Below are 21,409 nucleotides of genomic sequence, written 5' to 3'. Positions count from 1 at the left end.
TATATATATAAAGAGCTATCAATACTGACTTGTGTACAGCAAAAAAGTAGCCGTCAGGAAGTCAGCAGGCCTCCTGCACTTGTTCTTATTAAAGAACTTTAGTGAAATAAGATCTGTCAAATTGAACTGAAATACATAYGTCATATAACATAGTGAGTTTAGATTATGTGGAGAGAAAAATAAAGCTCTTGTGATTATAAAAAGCAAGAAATATTAACTTGATTTGGGGGKGTGTTAATTAAACAAAATTGAGTTTTCTCTAGCTTTATCATATTATAATGTCATTTCCTCATCTAAAACATACCCAGACTGTWGCTTTGACTCATTCATGAATGTTGGAGAGATCTTTGAATCTGCTCTGGTAACCATTCCAAGCGGTCTAAACATTTGCTGGTACAAAGCACCGCCTCTTTACACAAAGCTCCGCTCTGGAGCTGTCTGCAGCTGAGCTCCTGCCTCAGAGAGCACCCCTCCCCCACACAGCTCCAGACTACCAAAATGTGCTCATGATATTGCAAAACATGATGAAGTTTCCTAAGAAAGGTTGTAAATAGTATAAAGCATGGTTGTCATGACGCGCTGAAGTGGGAGTGTCAGAAACAATAGGCTCTTAAAGAGACAGAGGACTATTTAGATAAGCTATGATGCAACATCAAATTTATTATTGGATATATATTTTGGATAAATATATGTATATATATACAGCTTTTTCATAACAACTGAAGGCAACAGTTACATGATTGTGATATAGAATTGAACTCTCCACTTAAAAGTTTTTAGTTAGAAGACAGGAGGGGGATTGATATTGAGCTCAGTGTATGAGTGTGTTTGTGTGTAAAATTTGTTCCTGCTGCACAGCTTGTTTTATATGCACTTGTCAAACACACAAACACTGTCCCTCCAGCAGTCTGTGATGGCTGGAGCAAGAAGCACCAGCTGTCCACATGAAGAATTCCCACAACACTGATACACAGAATGTCTTTTTTCTCTCTCTCACTTAAGTCTGTAATGTTCTTTTGGATTACACAATCACTTTCTAAAATCTAAAATGACTGAAGCGCTGCCAGTAAAGTCAGTAAACCGATGAGGAAATTATGCTTCGTGACATAAACTAAGGTGAAAGAATAGAAGTGTCTCTTTCTGAAAGGACTCCATTTTAAAGTTGCAACAGTCAGTCAGACTGACAGTGAGAGAAGAAGAGTTGAGTTGGTAGCCATCCACTAACAACAAGCAGAGTCCTGCTGCAGTGGGGAGGGTTAGTATTGGGAATACTCCTGTGTTTATTAAACTGTGCTGCTGAGTCTRTTGCAGTGTGACTACCAAAGACTGGAACCATTAGAAGTGCATGAGTGTGCAACAAAAGCATGTATTTGTACAACAGTGTAGATGTTCATGTATACAATTTTAGTTATCAGCAGATTATGCATGGGTATACAGACTTATATTTTCTTTTGTGTGTGTCTCTTAGCTTMTACAGTGTCTCCTATTGATCCCCCTTGGCCATGTGTATAATCTCTAAAGAGAGGATCTATAATCTGGGGTGGTGGGGGTAGATGAGCGTGGAGAACAGGGTCAGAGTTGTCTAACCAGGCCTGGAGAAGTAGTGAAAGCTCAGCCACAGGGCACAGATCGATCTGGTAAGTCTGCTCTCCCTGCGCCGGGCTGTTCACCACAGAGGCAGACCATACGAATGGTCTGGGACACAGACCTCTGGCCACCACCACAGACTCACTCCTCCAACCTTTCGAAGCAAYGGCAAAGCTCGAGTTAGCTGCAGCCCTACCTACTGGTCACTTGCACTTCCCCTTTTCCACTCGTTCTCATCCAATCGATGCGCACTAAGCTGCCTGAAACCATTTTCAAGGGATAAAAAGGCTGAGCAGAAAGACTGGGGGTGGGGTGGGGACTGGGGATTCAATACTAGCTTACCTATTCTTATGTGATGACACGGCTCTGCACGTCTACAGCTCTTTGTGACAGAAGTAATCAACATAGCAACTGGTACAAATTGTGCTTCAGTTTCTGCACGGCCCTCTCCTCCCTAAATGTAGGGAGGTGCAAATCCCCCTCTGGGGGTGGTCAGTTTTACATATTGTATGTCACTAGATGGCTATAAAAGGATTTAACATTTAGTAAAGCATAATCCATTGCAGGCTTTGTGTCTGCCTAAGCTGCACACATCAAATCTGATTGCACAAAGGCTGCTACCAGTGACCAGGCAGGAGTAGAGAAACAACCCCCCCCACCCACACACACACACACACAGCTTATCAATGGAACAATAAGGAGAGGAGACAGCAGGAAGTCTGCTGGTGAGGTGGAGAATCTTCCATGATGACATCAGGAGGTAAATTACAAATGAGTGTACGGGTGCTGAGGCTGTCACTACCAGTCAAGGCTTATTCTTAATCTAAACTGATCTAACAACCCTAGTCCTCATAGCAGGGGTGGATCGTGGCATTCAAGTCACGCTAAACCTGTCAAACTAATTGAAGGAGGGGACAAGAAACATAAATATTCCTCATCAACCTGACACTGGCTGTGCTGCTCAGTTGAATGTGGAAATATAAATACTGGGCAGGGCTAACGTGCTGAGACTGTTGACTGTGTTTATATGCCTTTTGAAGCACATTTACTTTTATAGGGAGAGAAATTCCTTTTAGTTTATTATAACACCTGTCACTAAACAAATATATTTATATTTTATTTGCTGGAAAAGGTTAGCAATTATAACCAGTACCAGGTCAAAACTCTGATACCAACTTCAGCACAAACAGGCAGGTATAAAAAGTTAACACCTTTAGTGTGTGATGTGCTCTAATATAAGCAATGCTTCAAAATTAGTTTTAAGAATGTTTAACATCTCCATCATTAAATAGAAACGAACAAGCACCACAAACAGAATAAATAAAAAGACCCAATAGATCTCTTTTTTGTGTGTTTAATAAAGTGGTACCTTATTTCAGTACAACTGTGTAGACCTGATATATACTTTAGACTCCACTACTTGACCTTTCACTAGCTTCTACATACTGTAAAACAACTGAACAGAATGCAATCATTGTTTATTTATCCCTCAGTGGAAAAATGTACCAGATAAGTGTAAAAAAAAGATAAATGAAAAGACACAGCAAGCTGAAACTGAATAATTTAGTTTTAGCTTGGCTTCTCCCKTTCAGCGAGTGTTGACTTTGTCGCCAGTAATACAAACATTTCACAAACAATGTATAAAAGCGCAGCGCCGTCGATAAGATTAGTTTTGTTTTTATCAGTCGCCTAACTCAGTCAACACACRGTATCATAGTTTAAAAATATTTCCAGGAAAACATAGTATCTTTTGGTGCCACGGACAATAGTGTACTTTCAGCGAGTCAAATGGTGTTAGGATGAAATCATTATCGTGGCAGTCGTCACAATCGCATCATCTAGTGAAGCACCACTTTGCTTTATTGACTCAGCTCAAGACAAAGCTCAGAGTGGGTCATAGCATTGATTGCATGATGCAGTGCTTTTAGCCTGAGGGAGGGTTTCTGCTGCTAGAGAGTTGATGCTTTGAAGAATATGCAACRCTTCTGCAGCCCTACACAAAAGAGATGACTGGCTCCTTAAAACAATCAATTATTGATCATCTTTTCTTGTTTTCTCAAGTATATTTGGGCATTTGTGGGGTTGGAAAGTTTGAACTAGTAAGCAGTAAATAGTGTTCACTGTAGTTTGTTGCCAAACAGACTCACCTCCAGGTCTGTAAACGACATCGTCTTCTGTAATGAAGGATGTGATTTCTCCGTTCTCTGTGCGTTCGTAGCGCGACTTCTTTTTGGGCATCTTCTTTTTGCCCTTCTTGCCAGCCTCCTCGGCCGTGCCGCTGCCTCCACCAGTGCTGCCGTTGTCGTTGTCCTCGTCCTCGCTGTGTTCGCTCTCTGCATAGTTCTTGGCCCCGCCCTCCAGCGTGCAGCTGCGGCGAGGCCTGGAGCTCTCGCTTTCGCGGTCGCCCCGGTCCACGTCCTGCCGGCGGGACTTGCCGGCTTCCCGCTTGTCCCTGTCCCTGTCTCTGTCTCTGTCCCGCTCTTTCTCTCTTTCCTTCTCTTTGTCGGCCGTCATGATCCGCCACGTGCCTTCCTCAGTCCTCTCACGGCTGGGCCTCCGTGAAAGGTAGACTGTGAGCCTGGGCTTCAGAATTCTGAATTTACCAGTCAAATCCAGGGAAAATTCGGCCACACCAACAACCCTAGAGTTTCAGGAAAACTGCAAGCAGAACAAAAAAAGGACAATTAGTTTGAGTCTGTGACCTTTGATTTTACAATAATTTCTACCTTTTTAATGTAAAGGGGCTGGTTTCGGTGAAAAGGGGATTTTTTTTGTGAGAGAGAAATGCAAGCTTGAAGATGAGGTAACTGTGCAGACTGCTCCCTGAGATCACAGTAATTGCTGGTATTTCCCTCCGAACCATTAACGCTCTAGAGGAATAGTGATATCAAAGACAAACTTTCTAGCTTCCTGCTTGAACATACTTCCTTTCTTTCAGAAACAGATAGTAGATTTTTTTTAAAGAAAAGAAAATAATAAATTAAATAAAGAGGGCAAGTGCTGCAAGTAAGGCAATAAGCTAAAAGGAAGTTCAAACTGAATATGAAAGAGAAACTTATGGTTTTGCAAGATTCCTCAGGGATGAATTAAGGTTTGTTTTTGTTTTTTTTTTTTGTTTTTTTGAGGCACATAAAATAGTTCTCTTGTTTGCTAGAGCACATAAAATATGTAGCACAAAGCTCAATGACAGAGTTACTAGAATAGCTTGGCTAAGACCATTTGTGATGACACCAGGCTGGATTCTGCTCATCCCTGAGAGTGTGTGTGTGTGTGTGTGTGTGTGTGCACTCCTGGCTGCTGCAACGCACCCCAACCCCAACCCACTACCCTGGCTGACAGTCACTACTGTGATAATGTGAAGTGACAGCTCTGGAGGGAAGAATATAGCAATCCGCTGGGTGAGGGAGGGGAGAGGAAAGAGGGCAGAGTCAGTCATTTGCCATGCTTAGTTCACTGCCACTTACAGCTATCTTCACCCAGCTACCACTTTCTCACGAAACCCTCCATAAACAGAGAAGTTGTTGAAGCTGAAGCGGCACACTGTCTGCACCTACAAAAAGGAGCCTTCTCATTTACTGCCAGTGTTAACCCCCACCCCCCACAGCAACCATTTAACTAGAAATACTTATTACAGCACCCGGAGGGTTCTTGCCAGGCGATCAGTGCCGGTGTTACCGTGGTCCTGATGGCAGGGTGGAAGCATGAGGGTGAAAAATGAGGGAGGAATCACGGATCGAGCCGGGTAAAGCTAAATCGGTGCAGAGTAAAAATTGAACGCCACATCTGCAGCTGAACAAGCCTTTTATTGGCAGAGCCACAAAGAAGGTGAGGCGAAGAATAGAGGAAGGCGGGGAGGCGAGTCGTCGCCTCAAACTAACACACTGACACACACGGGTGCTATGAAGCTTATTTGACAACGGCCCTCCACAGCAGCGGGTGCTGTCGTCTCRTGAGCAGACACCAACTGACAGGGCAGCTGCTCTTGTCGTCGGTTTCAACACAAACGCTGGGCCTTATTAAACCGCAGCCTCGTCACAGCCCCATTAATCACCTAATGATGAGTTACCACGGCGACCATCGGGCTGCCAGCACACACACACACACACACACACACACGAACACATTAGCAAACACTGAAGATGAAAGGGCTCTGGAGCTTTCCAACGGGCATGTTTTCGCAAGGATTCACACATGCCATCGATACATACCTAAGATAGTGCAAAGAGACAAAGCGTGGCCCGTGTCCAGAATTAGCTTTCTGAACCAACGGCTAATGGTTCTGGTAGAAAAACACTCACCAAAAAGAGTTTTTAAAGTTCAAAATACCACCTACAGWTTTATTTGATGTACAGCTAAATCTACATTTGCAGACAAGGTTTCACACAGTTTGTGATTAAAGGGAGACATGTTGTGCTTTTAAAACCTTTTCCACATTTAAATCATTCAGTTGGGGTCTATATAAAGTGGAACTTGAACACCTCCTTATTGTAACTCCACAAGCCCCCTCTTTCACCTCTGTTCTGTAGTGTCTCAGATCAACTCATTTTGATGCTGTCTCTTTAAATCCAAACGAGACACTTCACACCCGGTCCATTCTAGTTTGATAGAGGGTTTTATGACTATGTAGCTGTGCAGAAACATTTTATTTACAAATTAATTAAAAGAYGTCAACAACAGAAGACTTGTCCATCCAGCCTTATGCTACGTTCACACCAAACGCATTTTGAGCAGCAAAAAAGCGCCCAACGCCTCCAGTTGGACGTGCTACATTCAGACCGGGACTAGAGACGATGCACGACTGAAGAGGGAGGAGCATCTTGGTTTTTTCCTGTCTGTCTTCGGCGGATGAAATGAAGGTAAAATAAAAAAAATATGGCTTTGCTTTATTTACTAAAGAGCAAGTGAACGTTGCACACAGCAGATAATTAATTCACCAGATGATTTAGAGGTGGTTGGTTCAGTTAGTTTCACCACTTCAGGAGCTGCGAGCTGATAGACTATTTTTTGTCCCGACCGAGCCCAGTTTAACGAGCTGCTGACCCACATCGGTGCTGATATCTCCAGCCAGAACATCAACTGTAGACGGTCGATTTCAGCTAAAGAGCTCCTGTCCGTCTGTTTCTGGTTAGTGGGCAACATTCAGCAAACTGTCACGTGGAAAAATGAGTCTCTCTGATTGGTTTAAGCAGCGCGTCGAGCAGCAAAAGGTTCAGATTTTTGAGCTCGGGCGTCAGCTGCTTTCGCCGCACCACATGCACAGAAAATGCTCTGCCGCACCTTCCGCTTCCTTGCACGCAGCACTAAACGGATGTGACGCGCCGCAAGACCCCTAGAGGCGCGTCCACCATAGACTTTGCATGTAAACCGGCCGCTCCTGCAGCTCAAACGTGTTCGGTGTGAACGTAGATTACATGTTGGAGCCAGAGTCTGACCCAGAGCCAGAGGAGAGTATAGATGATCAAACTGTAGTTGGTAAGTCCAGACCTTATGTCCATTTTGTCACAAATAATTTGATGTAATARTTCAGAAATCATAGAAAATAGGGTTGAAAATGTGACCCAAACAAAATATAAAGATATCTATGTAGCATTAGAAGAGACTGAATTCAAATTTTCTGCACTCCTAGAGACTTTTAAGTACATAACAAATTGCATTTAAGGGCTTAAAAAGTGAATTTTGCATATGTCCCCTTTAAAGCTTAAATACAGCTTAAGAAATACTAATCCTAAAATTCTACTGAACGTGTTTAATAATAAACAAACTACCATAAAAGCCAATTTTAAGATTTTGTACAGATATGACACACTAATCATTGGAATTAGCTTTCTTACTTTTCACTCTGTAAAGCAATTACGTAAAGTTTCTGCAGAGGGGATGATGTAATCTAAGAGCAGGGATAAATTTTAGAGGAATGTCAAAAAAATTGAAGAGGGGAGAAAAACAAGTATAATGGTGAGCATATGAAGTGATTTTACATAAACAGCAAAAGAAAAAAATGCAGCTGAAACTTTTACTGACTTTTAACCTTTTAATTTTCACTAACCAGTGCAGCAAACAGTGCCTTCAGATTGACCCGCAAAGTACAAAAACCTATCATCTACTGGCATTTTACACTTGCCAGGTGTTCATCTCAAATCTTTGGCTCTTTCTATTTCCAGCAGCATGCCATGGAGGTGTGACAAACATGCAAACATTGACAACAGTACCATCTGATAGCACGTCTCTAATCCTGGGGGATGCCAGAAACAGTGTATATGCTAAGCACCTCTTCTCTCCTCTAATCAGTAACATAAGCTTCTTCCAGTGAAGCCAACGAGGACTTTAAACTGTTGCAAATGGAAGGTTGACCCATTCTCTTTTGATGTTAGAAGCAGATGTAAGCCCATGTAAGGATCTAYGCTCAAGGTACCATTAGTTTGCATCTGGATACAATTCGAACAACTGCTTCGTYTCCAAATTCTTCATGTCCAAATTACTCTGCTGAAACATTGCAAACATTGCTTTAATAACCCCAAAGTGAGTCAAAGTGTMTTTTAAAAGAAAGACACTTTAAACTAATTATGTGGTATTTAAAGTCATATTGTACTAATAACTAGAAGGGCAGAGACTAAAACAGAAAGTGAGAAAGCTAGCCCTCCACTCAAAAAACAAAGCTCTTAGTGGAAAGCAGTGCTGGTTGCAGCTTTGCTGATGAATAATGCTGTGAGGGGGCAGGTGAGGCTAGGAGCTATTACACATCAATCACTGGGCCAGGACCCTTTGAAAGATACCAGCTGTCTTAATGGAAAAGCGAAGGAGGGGGGCGGCGACTGAAAAGGGGTTGAGGGGGTCCCGGCTAACGGCACCTAATCCACCATTTACATTACTGCAATGGAGTCAAGGGCTAGCAGCCAGCGGGGCCCCGCTCAAATACATTTCTCTTTTGCGGGCCTTTTAAAATGAGACCTCTGGCCTGAAAAAAACCACACAGTTTGTGGCTCGATTAACACATCATCCCCCCACAATGGCCACCCAGCAGGTTTATGTTACTAAACACCACCCCCCCCCACCCAACAACCTTATAAAAGGTATGTTTCCCACATGTACCTAAATCTATGCTTAACTTTTTAATCAAAATCAGTCCGAGGATAAACATTTAAAATATCATTCATCGCTTGAATGCCTGTACAGACGGTGCATTTTGTTACACAAARGTTTAGATACAAATATTGCACAAGATGCCTTTTTTTGTTGTTGTTCAGCCTTTAACAGACAACAAATGTAACGACAATAAGACCTACTGACTGGTTCACTTATATTACCAGAGAAGACTGAATGAACAATTTCAAATGGAGAATTATGAAGTAGCAAAATGTGATTGGCAAGGATTTAGGCCTGGCTTTGCAGGGGGATTGAATGAAATACTCGCATGAATACAGATTAGAGGAGAACAATGTTAGCATGAATATACACAGGGTTATTAACAATGAGGGCGCCTCAAATTGATCCGAATAAACCAGCCAGATCCTCCGTAGTGCCGGGATCCTAGCAGTGGTGATGTTGAGCTGCAGCAGGTTTTCGTCAGCTCCAATCCATTACTCAGAGTGATCTAATCTAAACTGCCATCCAAGCTCCATAGAAACAACAGCACAATGAAAAGGCTCAGCTGGAGGCGARGGCTAGGCCACTTCATAAGGGATTCTCTGTGGTCTCTGCACCCTGCATGCTTTGTCTTACCTGGTGCAGTGGTGGTTTGCCAAGTCTCTGAGCCCCGCTGTTTTAGYTCTCATTGGCAGGGTGAAGATCTGCTCCACTCGTTTGTTTTTGTTGTTTTTTTGCAATTCGCTCATGAGCACTTTTCCCCTCCCAACGTTTTGCTAATGCTGAATGCACAAAGCTCTATTTTTAGACCACTTCCGGGGTTACTTAAGCAGGTTAAAAAAAAACGTTAATGTTGGAAAGCCCTAAGCTATATTTCTTTTCCTCAGTTAAAGCCTAAAGACTGTACTTGTATATAAAAAAACAAATCACTGTCGAATTAGAAAAGATTTTAATAYTAAATTACACTGATTGCAATCAAATATCAGTATCTGAAAAGATAAAACAGACAATTTGCAAATTCACTGAGGCTAACAATAGCAATCAAGACTTTTTTGTGATCTGTTCTAATCAAATATTTACTTCATCCGTGGGTTTAAAGCTTCAAGCAACAGACATGTGAAATATCTCGTGTGCTCCATGTGGTCTAAGCCTCTACTCCATCTCTAAAAGAAGGCTAAATCCCCTCCTACCCTCTATTTGTGGGCTCACCGCAAGAGCTTGAAATGACCCCGAGGCGGCTGCTCCACAATCCAAGACGTCCATTATCTACAASGTTTGTGAGCACTGCTTCATTTTGCAGCCCAATACCAGCTACTTGAAGACACATGCGTTTGCCATGTTGCTCTTCCTGGAGCAAAGCTGGCTGCTATTTYATCAGCAGTGACTGCTTCACAAGGCATCATGCTTTGACACGGCTCTGAGGGGGGGAAGCCAGGGCTGTCCGCTGTCACCCCTTTTCCTTTCTTCTAAATGAGACACTTTTAAGAATGTAATCGTAAGCGAGCCAGTAAAAGGACCTCTCCCAAAGTGTCATTGATAACAGAAGCCGGAGAATGTGAGGTATGTGGCGGCAAGCAGTGCTATCGTCAACGTGGCTCATAACTGAGTTACCCCTGTAGATCTGCGAGAAGCCTTTTTTACACTATGAATAAAGGAGCAGATTCAAAAGGATTTTTGCAGTGTCTTTCACATCTGGCGAAGCACTGACAATTCAATTTTTTATTTTATTATTAAATTTTTTTTTTTTGCAGTATTATGCAGCTGAAATGGAAATTTACCCTGCGGGGCTGGGGTCAGGAGTGTTATAAATACACATCGGGGACACATTCAAGGCTGATTTGTACTAGAAGACCTGTATCATGTATGTCTTTAAACATTTGTCTTTATACAACAGAGCGCAGCTCGAGCGAGGGAAAGAGGGTGAATTACATGAAATTTTCCTCAATCAGATATAAGCAGTAGAAAGATTTACTAGTAGAGGAAAAAAAAATCTGTGATTTTCTCCCCTCCTGTTGAAAAGACTCTTGAGATTTTAATATCTGAGCACTCAATCATGTACCACTTTCACTGATATTCTGCAATCAAATATCCCCACTCTTCCTTTGCAATCTGCCTATCAGCTTAACAAGCCTATCCATCAGTTCGGCTTCAACTGGTAGTCTAAATGAGTGTGAGAGGGGAGGAAATGTATTCATACAGCTGCCCTACATCCTCCAGCTACACTAATCACTATGCCACACAGAGAGACGTGCCAGCACAGAGGAAAAACTAACATAAATAGATTAGAGTGACAGATAAGACAGCTCTGAGGTTTCAGACTGACAGCACGGGCCAGCAGGAGCAACCAAGGATGCCTTTAAGAACAGCTTGCAAAATAAAACAAAGCCACTGGATCGGTACACAAAACAATTTCTCTGCCTAAGTTATTAAGCTTTGCAGTAACAAATTTTGTTCTGCGCTTGAGCAGATGGTGGAGGAGGTAGAGGACAGCCCCCCCACACTCTTTTCAATGCCTTATAATGATCCRAGCTGCAAAACACCTCCACCTCGACATGACACGGGACGGCATTACCTCTAATTAGGTAGGTATTTTATTTCAAGAGCAAACACCTCTTAACCACCAACCGCCACAGCACAAACCATCTTGACTCGCTTAAATTATAAAATTAATCGAACAAAGGATTCCTCTTTTATCCCGTTTTGTTTGTTGTTCTCCGCGRCCATTGAGCTGTAACTCCAAAGTTAATGTGTACACACTGCGAATAGATGCTGTCAGTAAATATTCTACAATTAGAGTGTTTGTGAGGGGGGAAAAGGACTGATTTAGCGAGCAGTCAACGAGGAGGTGAATTGGGAGGAGAGTGCAATATTGAGTGCAGCGTTCAGCCTTGTCATCCGCCGTCTCAGTCATTTAGTCCAGTGATCCTCAGCAGAGAGGAAGAACGCTCTGCAGTGAACACGAGGACAAGGGAATGAATAATGAACCTGTGTAGCTATACTGCTTTCAATGTAACCACAAGCAGGGTGGTGCTGTAAACACAGCCTAATGCTGCGTGTTTTCACTTTTCCGTGATGAAAATGCTGCTACAACAAGCAGGATCTGAGCTCAGAGCTCCCATATCCTCTGAGGACAGCTCATAAAACATACAGTACCTGGGACTTGGCCTCTTACAGCTGTGGCATTTTAGTACAGCAAGCCACACATGCACACAAGCCACACACACACACACACACACACACACACACACACACACACACACACACACACACACACACACACACACACACACACACACACAGAGGTAGATTACAAATACACAGTATTACTGCTTAAAGGAGTGAGAAGGAGCCAAACTTGCACGTTTTACTGCTTTGACCACAAGTAAAAATGCAGGTCCACTCCTAAATATAGACATCAGCTACAAAAGGAAGCTATTTTCCAAAAAAGATTAACAGCAGGGGTCTGCTGAAGAACAATGGGCTTTTAGGGGRGAAAAAAAACTAAAATAAAAAAATAGAAGTAGTGGTGTACAAAGTGTACAGCCATGATCTGCAGATTAACTCTGTCTGTTCATGTGTAAAATGGAGACTTGATCCCCGACTGATAAGTGTGCTATGCCTCCAGCAAACACAAGCTGCATATTATTTATTCTTCCCCAACGCCTAATAACGATAATACACTGAATTACACATTGCAGCTTTCACACAGTGCAACAACAGTGGCACAATAAAAAAACAGACCAACACGACCGAGCGCATGTAGTTCGACTGCATTCTTTATTCCAAAAGGTGAACAAAGCTGGCTGTGTATCTCAGTTGCTGCGAATAAGCCTCAGATATTCTTGGAATGTTAATGTTAGGCTTTAACCATGGCAGCCTCACCAACTTCTCCTCTTTAATGACAATAAAAATACAACTTAGCCCTGCCTGTAAAAATATTTCACTTTCCAATTTGAGGGCTGCATGCTTTCGTGAGATTGAGGGTATTTTATCTCGCTATTTAAAAAAAAAAGAAGAGAGAACACAAAGCTAGAGTAAGTGTTTAACAGCACTAAAGTACCACATTGTTATGAGACAACTGTTAACTAATCCCATGCTTACATCGTGTTTAAGCACACCATATGCTGTGCTCATGCATAGGAAATCAGCCTCAAATACATCTGCCATTTGCTTAGTGAAAATCTAGGAGGGCAGGTTTGAAAAGCTGGAATCTTGTTAAAATAGCATCTGTGGGCTTATAAAAAGGCCACTGAGAGAGTTTGCACTACAGTGAAGCATTCATCTGTCTGTATGCCCGTTGCACATCTAAAATGTGCAGGCTACTGCACACACAGCACTTAGATTTATAAACAAGAACTGCTGCTGCTGAGTAACTGTATTCTGCAGTCCTGGTCAGACTATGTTCTCCACCAATAAATGGCTAAAGTGTAATGTGCCTTGACCTTCTATCGTTCTTTTAGCAGCTCCTTACATATATTGCTGTCTCTCCTCGTATATCACTTGGGCAAATGGCGTCCTTCACCCTGCTCCCTTCCTGTCCTCTCCTTAAAAGGCTGAGGGGGACATCTTTTCTCTGCTGTGCTCAATTGACAGCTCTGGCAGCTTCCTCCCCAAGCTGGAGGGGGTGGAGGAAAGAGGATGAGGTGGGGACACGCCTCAACAAGGAAAAGTGCTGCAATGAATAATTATCTTTCATAACATGCCCCACCCCCCCACACCCCCTCCTTTATTAGCATCAAACAATAATTAAGGAGGGAACAAGGGGCAATGAAAAGTCTGCTTTTGGCCGTTCGGAACAGGAGGGTCAATATGCCCTTCAACCTATCCTCTCTGCTCACTGTCAAAGACGACAACGCCTCATCCTTCGAAAACRTGCTCTTAGCTTATTTATGATGCCAGTTGCTCTGCTGGAGAAAAAAAAAATCAGCTTTCTTGCTAGACTCAGCAAAACTAGCCGGATCACTTTACGCAGCAGTTCACTACTTCCATCTCGACGCTGTTCTCAGCAGGCCAACCCAACAATTCAATAATGAATACGAAAGGCTTCTCTAATTGACGTCTGTGGGCATGGGAGCAGCTAAAAAATATGTGGCTAAACGACACAAGCTCGACTGGATTACGTTTTTGTTTAACGTTAAAAATACACACATCTATAGATATACATATAATCTCTGATCAGCAGCAGCAAAGCCATTCCTGATCGAATTAGCRCTGCACTAAGAGCTTCATTGATCTCGAAGCTCATCTGTGCGGATGAGTCCTGGAAAAGCAGCTGGTAATCCAATAGCAGCGATAGGACGAGGTTTACGGATTGTTGCGTGTTTACCCACCTAGTCCCTACGCAGACGGGCGAGATGTCTGTGAACGCCACTTGTCGGACTGATTGGAAGCCTCGGGGCCTTGGGAGCGTTAGTGAAATGAATAAGAGCCGCAGTGTGACCAAAAGCAAGGTACTTGAAAGCTGAAAGTAATTGCTTTCACCACAGCTATCATGTAATGAGTAAACAGGATGAATCAGGCAGAGTCTAAACGAGTGTTTTAAATCTACTGAGCAGAAACATTCACGCTGTAATGGAGGCTTCACTTCATAATCAACATGCAATGTCCAACAGCAATAGCAATTTAAATTTAAAGATTCCATTTACTCAAGATTTAAAGTGTAAGGTTGGAAGAATAAATGTGGGCAAATCTGTCTTTACGCTGTGATAACTCCATCGCAGGACCGACTTCAACCTTAATCAATGTTGCATGATGTGAGTGACATCGAACAAGCACCCAGAGGGCAAAGATCTTATGATACGAAACAAAGCAAAGCTATAGGAGTAAAGGCCAATAGAGTCTTTTCCCCCCCAGTGGAAACAGTTCAAGTAAAGTGCACCTTTAGCGATGAGGATTTTGCACATGAAGTGTAATGCCGCTGCCACAATAGTGTCATTTCTCACACATTAATGCATCAAGGATTCTTGAGCGAATGCATTTCTCTCCTTCGTATCACTGCGGCATGAAAGGAGGGAGAACTCTTCGGTGACCTGCAGACACTCTCATACCACACTAATAACCTTGGGCTGTCTACCAATGCCATGGCTTTATGGAACCGTATGCGCTCTAAATAGAAGCTCATTTTCTCACCAGCAGTCTGTAACAGCTTTATTTCAGCCACCTTGTCATTAAATATTTATTTTAAAAGAGCGGTGGACATCAAGGCGATAACTGCTTACAAATTCTAATCTTTGACTTATTAGGGCCCTCACACCTCCAAGCTCACTCCACCAAGTGCTGCAACAAGACCCCCCCCCCCCCCCCATTAAAGGAAGGATTATCTACAAGTGTTCCTATAATCAGAGTGAGACAGAACCGAAAAAATCTCTGAACAACAGTCCCAGAGGAATACCTTTCTCTGAAGCCCTATCAAGACGAGGATCTCCTTCACCGACAGCAGACTGACTGAGTGGGAGTGAGTGTGTTTGAGGATGAAAAGATGTGCTGCTACCTCGCTATGATGTCTTCTCCAACAATCTCAGAACAAAGGCCTGCGTTTTGAAGTGGAGTTATGATGGCACAGGGCTCTTAAGGCCCCCGTGTTGCTGTGTGTTGTATTGGTTTCAAACTGTTCTGTTACCATGTTGTTTGTTATGCTTGCGAGATAAGCCAGTGTTGCGGGTGGCTGGGTGTACTACAGCAACCGGTGTACTGCTCGAGTGCCAAAGCCGACAGTCTGTGGGAGGGATTGTGGGCGTTATAGAGCACCAGGAGACAGATGTCCAGTCTTGCCCCAACGCTGACTCAAGCACTAACCCCAATAGCTGGATGTTTGCAAACTGGACTGCTTCCTGGTGGGTCTTAAGTTGATCTTTATCTGACTTTATTATACCAACTGTTCTTACTGGTGCAGAACCGAGGCAGCTGTGTTATTTATGAAACATAAAAATTGGAAGTTCTATCTGCTGCCACAGCCTAGTAAACATTACGAGAAGTCTTGCTGAAGAACCAATCAGACATTCAGAGCAGAAATGCAAGTCTTGATAAATATATAATTAGTATTACGTCCATTTTGCAAATGCCTCTGACAAACAGATGACTGGGAAGGTCTCATTGTCTACCATGAAAACAATAAAATTCCTCACCGTACTCAAAGTGTCATGCTCCAGTAAGCAGAATCAAACCCTTTGAGCATCTGTTGTCTTTACCTCGCCCCCTCTTTGTTTCACATTGTGCAGTCACAGTTAATGATTTCCTCAAGATCTCCATTTTCCACCTAAGATTTACATGTTTGAAATGCTCAGCTGAGCAGACAAAAGGTTAGCGAAAAAAAACTTTCACAACCGAGCCGAAATTCAAAGAGAGTTTGGGCAMGGCTAGGAAATTTCTGTATCAGCACACTGCCTTACAGTTTCTTTGTGTTTACATATCTGGATTGTGCAGTCATCCCTTCCAGAGAAAATCACCGCCAGCAAAAACAATTACACCCCCCCACCCCACCACCACCCACCAAAGCACAAGCCTGTCTCTGACTGCTTCGGCTCRGCTTGACAATCAAGCCCATTAGATCTTTCTGAGAATTAACGCTAGTTAACTTAAAGCCCTGACACAAATCAAGAACAGTCATTAGCCTGTCTTTTTAGCATAAAAAACAGGAATGATTTGCCGGTTCAGAGAGATCATCTCCCTACATGCAGCCTGGGGCAGCCCTTGCTGTCTACCTCATTATTTTTTAGAAGAACAAGGGCACTGATGAATCCTGCCGGATTAAATGTAAGGTTGTCTTCTTATGACCTGTCTCACATACTCAACAGCCGACTGCTATAAGCCGCTCTTCTCAGAGACAAAAGAAAACGAAGCAAGTCGCCGACACAATAAATACAAGGATAAATCACACTCAACTGAGCTGCAAAATCAAAGTGGAATTGTCGGAGTACATCACTCCCACACTGCTGTACACTCTGCTGTAAGAAAAGCTGTCAAACGTTGGCTTTTTGTGGACACTAACTGAGCTGACAAGCGCCAGCTATACACTAGAAGTGATAAACCCGTTCATTCCTGCTTAGAGAGAGTTTTTCCAGATGTGATCGCCTGCACTGCTCCGGTGCCTCGATGCAGGATAGAAGAACGAGGCTGTTGCTGTGTTTTTCCATTTAGGTTGCCCAAGTGACAAATGAAAAGCAGAATCACCCACACAACTAATCAAATGAATGAGTGAYAACTAGTCAATACTTTCTCATTGTAAGGACAAGCAATATATCCACAGTTACAGCCAGTGTGTCGGGGCTTAGGCAATGCTGCGCTCAAAGCATTGTAATGTGGTAATATTCTTGCTTGGTGCAGATGTTAAGCCCCTGCCAATAAAGACAACATATTGAAAGACAACTTTTATCAAATACCTGTCATCCACCAACTCAGACTGTCTTTAGACTCAGACTAGAAATGCACATAGCTTGTTGGAAAAGACACAAGCTTTTGAAAGCAAAAATGTAATTGAACTTTGATCTGTGGAGATTAAAGAATAAATAGTTCATTCTAATAGCAGAAATAAAGAGAAATGTATATTATTACATGAACCTCAGTTGTTRTTTTTAAGATCTCTCTATTGACAGACTTCAGTTTTTATAAAATTCAAACTTGAAGCAAATTACTTGCACCTTTTTAAAATAACTAATTAGCTTGCTTTTTCAATACACCCTTGAAAACAAAGGGGGTAAAAACTCACCAGAAAACGGAGTACACATCATCTCTACAAGCCTGATTAAACACAAGCAAGATCAATGGGCAAATTTATCAGCAAATATTACCATTCGCTGCCTGGCAAGTAATCATTAAAGAATGGCACTGATGAATTATTCATCGGCTAATGTATAATTCAGACTTAACAGCGGATTCKATGCATAAATAAAGCTGTGGTAAATTTAAACACATTAAATGTTTACTTGATAAAATAGGATATGAACGCACAGCATGAGCGTTTCCTCCTCTGATGCYGTTTGATTGCTACTCGTGTGGATGCGGGGTTGAAAGGTCAATACTTAAATTCAAAGACAGTACTGATTCTGGCACACGAGGCCTGAACAAAAAAAACAGCCATCTGGGTGGAATTAAGCACAGAAAATTAGACAAAGAACAATTCCAAGTACCTAAAACTCAAAATTGGTGAATGAAACTAAACATGACAGCCATGAKATAATGTAATTTTCTGGCACATGATGATTTATGTACTGTCACCATCTCCCTCAGACATCAGCAGAGTTTAAACCCTCACATCAAGACTGGAAGGTTATTGCCGGTGTCAAAGGGACAGTCAACCGGGAGGACAAAGAGGTAAAGAGGACATGCAGGCAATTGAGGATGTTCGGAGCAGGCAGGCCATGGGGGGACCGCTATTCCACTTTATGACCATGCACTGAATTAACAAGGGCAGATACCCCCACCCCCCACTTAACATGTGAGAAAACTGCCCTCTGATGGGCTCAGATGCTTTAAGGACGTGCAGACATAGGAGGGAGGGAGAAAGCAGAAAGAGCCTATTTTCAATTATCCTGGTTTCTAAACCCATCGTTTGCTCCTGAGGTTTATTTTAATTAAAAGATATCGCTCGTTTTTCCCCCCTGCACACACAAAACAGTTTGATTTTCTATGAATCGCCCATTTCTGTAGTCACCCACCAGAGGGTACTGCCTCCTTAGCAGATACTATGTCCAACTGTGGCTAAAGTAAATGTCTTGCTGGACCATCTGCAAGGACAAAAGGTCACGAGGTGCAGCGTGAGCTTGTTCCATTTAGAAATGAAACMCGTTTACAGACTCAACAAAACACGAAGAGATTTACCGTCGCGCCTCAAAACCACGACCGAGTTTCAGAACGAAGAGGAGGTGGAAGTGCTACCAACAATGACACAAGAGCCGTGACTTTTCATCGATTTTCTACACGGCGTTTTAACAAGACAATGTGCAAAGTGTCGTCAGTAAAAAGTGGGAGGGGTACTACAAGTAATATCTTTCATAAGGCTGAGATTTATGCAGCTAAGCCACAGAAAGAAAGCCTTTCTGCTTTGTTTATATGCTAAAGATGTGGAAGCATTTTTTTTTWAAACGAGTCAATGTGTTTTCACTCAAATAACATATTACAATAACAACTAGATCATGCGATTGTAATTACAATGGAATGCGACTCAGCTATTCAGACTATTACCCAAATGGAAACGATAAAGACCCCAGCAGACTTTCTCATTAGGAAGAAATGAGAAGCCTGGAAACGTGGCATCAAAAACAACTCGCCTTTCTCCTCTTCTTTATGCATCAAATCATAATGTTAAAATAAGAACACGCCGACGACCTCAAAGTGTTATTCTACCACCCAGCTCCTGCCATCCCTGACATGGGGAGGAAAAGAGGGGGCAAGAGACGCAGCATGGTGCAATCCCAGTGAGGGCCATCATGCAGGCAGATTAAATAATGTTTTTCCAATGCCCTGTCAAACATTCAGCAGCCTCTGCAAAGCCAGACAGCCGTTGCAGCCTCGCACTGCGAAGCATCTCTCCTCCTGTATGGTCAGAAACAGCCTCTTTGATCCCGCTATCGCCTCTCTGATTCCTCGGAGGTGACACTCGCACACGCTCCCCGCATGTGAGCTGCATGTTTACCAGCTTCTCTCTACCTTGTCAGCGGTTGAGACTGGTGTTTGTAAAGCAGGGGTGACTCACACCGCTACCAATGCTTTCCTCTGGTTTACATGAATCAACAACACAGACTGCGGACTGAGACCCAGATCAAATTCCAGCATCAGATTTAATTTCCCCCCCACAAACGTTCACATGAAGCTCTGCAAATAGACGTGATTGAAATGATAGCGACGGCAGAACGGCACAGTGGACGTAATTAAGATTTAGGCTGGCATGTTCTCGTTTGACAGCAGCTTCCCTGCGAAACGCTCAGCGCTTTCTAGCCGCACAAATCCTACAGCGCAAAACAAATCAAGACTTCGGCGTGCAACTCCATTAAGGAGGGCTGACCACTTCCTCTTTCATTCAGTCCACAAGCAGTGAAACTAAATGGATATGCTAACCTCTGGGGAAGAGAAGGAAAAAGGATGCCTGGCCATTTTGAAAAAGAGTTCACAAGGACAAGCTATGCAAGTTTTCCCCTGTGACGGTGTAGACTGAGACTGTCATTACACGTTATCCAGATGAGACTGAAGCTGTAATGATTTCTGCTGCACTGTTGATTATTGCTGTTGTTAAGATAAGGCCCATCACTCTTAAAAACAACTACACACAGGGCAGATAAGTGACCACCAAACATAAAACACCCATGTTTGAAATCCTAAGTAAGCTGTCAAGTGGAGGAAAAAAAAAACAAGATTGGATTTTATTGCTCAAACGCTACACTTTAAAATGGAACAAGTGGCATCAAACAAATTAAAAAATAAAAGGAATAGAAGGTCTTATCATTCAGGTCTTTGTTACCATTTGTTCCAGAATAACACGGCAAGTCCAAACTAAAAAATACTAGAAGTAACATCCAAGATTAGTGAACAGCTACTGGCTGTTCAGAGACGTGAGTCACGAGGACACAGATAAAATATTTTATGTTTAACTGTAAGTGTGCTTTCACACCAATGTGWGACATATCTATGCAGCTTGTAAAGCTCTGTGAACCTTTTTAACTATTGAAAAGACAACCTTCCACTGCCTGCTGTGTAACATTAACCAATGTAATGCCAAACTCAACTTTTGAACTATCATACTCAAAGTCACTTAATAGCTACAAAAACGGTAATAAACAAAGATTATCTTCTCATAACTAGCGTAGCAACATTTTTACTCCCTTCAATAACAGGAGCAGGATTCCAGGAAGAGTCTGTTTTTTAATGTGACAAAGACTGAAAGGCAATCAACACACTTCCTCCGGGCATGGATTTGAACCTTTGTCAGGGTATATACATATATTCTTTATTTAATCAGGACAGTGCACATTAATGAACATTCTTATACTTCTGTATAGACTGTAAATGAGCCAGATTATAGCATAGTWGCTAATTTACATCTGTAATCCTGAGGCAGGAAGGGGAAAAAAATAAAAAATAAAAAACACAAGATGTTCACAAGAAAAAAACAACATAAGATCACAATATACAATCACACATGCAGAACACAAATACATGTCCAGAGAATTACATACAAGAATGGATTTAAAATTATTCATTAAGTGCATGAATGGGAACTTTCAAGAAACTGTTTGAGATGTTTTTTTTAAATGTACAATAACTGGGATAATCCCTTATAGTTGTTGGGAGACTGTTCCAAAAGTGACCTCCTTTGACTGACAGAATAGTTTGTCCAAAGGTTGTTTTCCTATGAGGAACCTCTAGGTCTCCTCTGGAGGAGGCTCTAGTGCTAAAACCTCCGTCAGTCCTTGGTTTAATTTAACTTAAAAGTGGAGGTGAAGTTAAGCCATTAAGAACTTTAAAACAACTATTTTTGAAACGAACAAAATTTTCTAAATTGAGCATATTGTATTTTTCTAAAACATTACACTGATGGGAGCGTGGTAAGCTTGCTTTGTGCCTTATGTGGCCACAGATCCTGTGGACTCAGCATCTGACATCACAAACTGTTATGATCAATTTACAGCCGTTTAGCCCCCCCCCCACCCAATCTTTTTTAACAACTGAAAAACACTAGATAAGCTGTCTTTCAGACAAATAACTAGTCTGCTTTTAAATCCTAAGCTGCTGGTCTAAACACATGCATCAC

General features: G+C 42.3%; 1 protein-coding gene across 5 annotated transcripts in view; it reads right to left on the bottom strand.

Annotated features, from left to right (window-relative positions):
• Window positions 1-21,409, bottom strand: part of rerea (arginine-glutamic acid dipeptide (RE) repeats a) — a 146,634-nt gene that overhangs the window by 84,914 nt on the left and 40,311 nt on the right. For all 5 annotated transcript variants that reach the window (XM_014020440.1, XM_014020449.1, XM_014020457.1 and 2 more), the window contains exon 2: window positions 3,735-4,245. In XM_014020440.1, the coding sequence (XP_013875894.1) occupies window positions 3,735-4,101 (367 nt within the window). In that variant the 5' untranslated portion in view covers window positions 4,102-4,245. The remainder of the gene's footprint in view (window positions 1-3,734; window positions 4,246-21,409) is intronic.

The sequence above is a fragment of the Austrofundulus limnaeus genome, unplaced genomic scaffold (assembly GCF_001266775.1).
Source record: "Austrofundulus limnaeus strain Quisiro unplaced genomic scaffold, Austrofundulus_limnaeus-1.0 Scaffold3, whole genome shotgun sequence".
Lineage (NCBI taxonomy): Eukaryota > Metazoa > Chordata > Actinopteri > Cyprinodontiformes > Rivulidae > Austrofundulus > Austrofundulus limnaeus.
The sequence above is the reverse complement of the archived record's forward strand: the minus strand, read 5'-3'. Positions and strand labels throughout refer to the sequence as shown.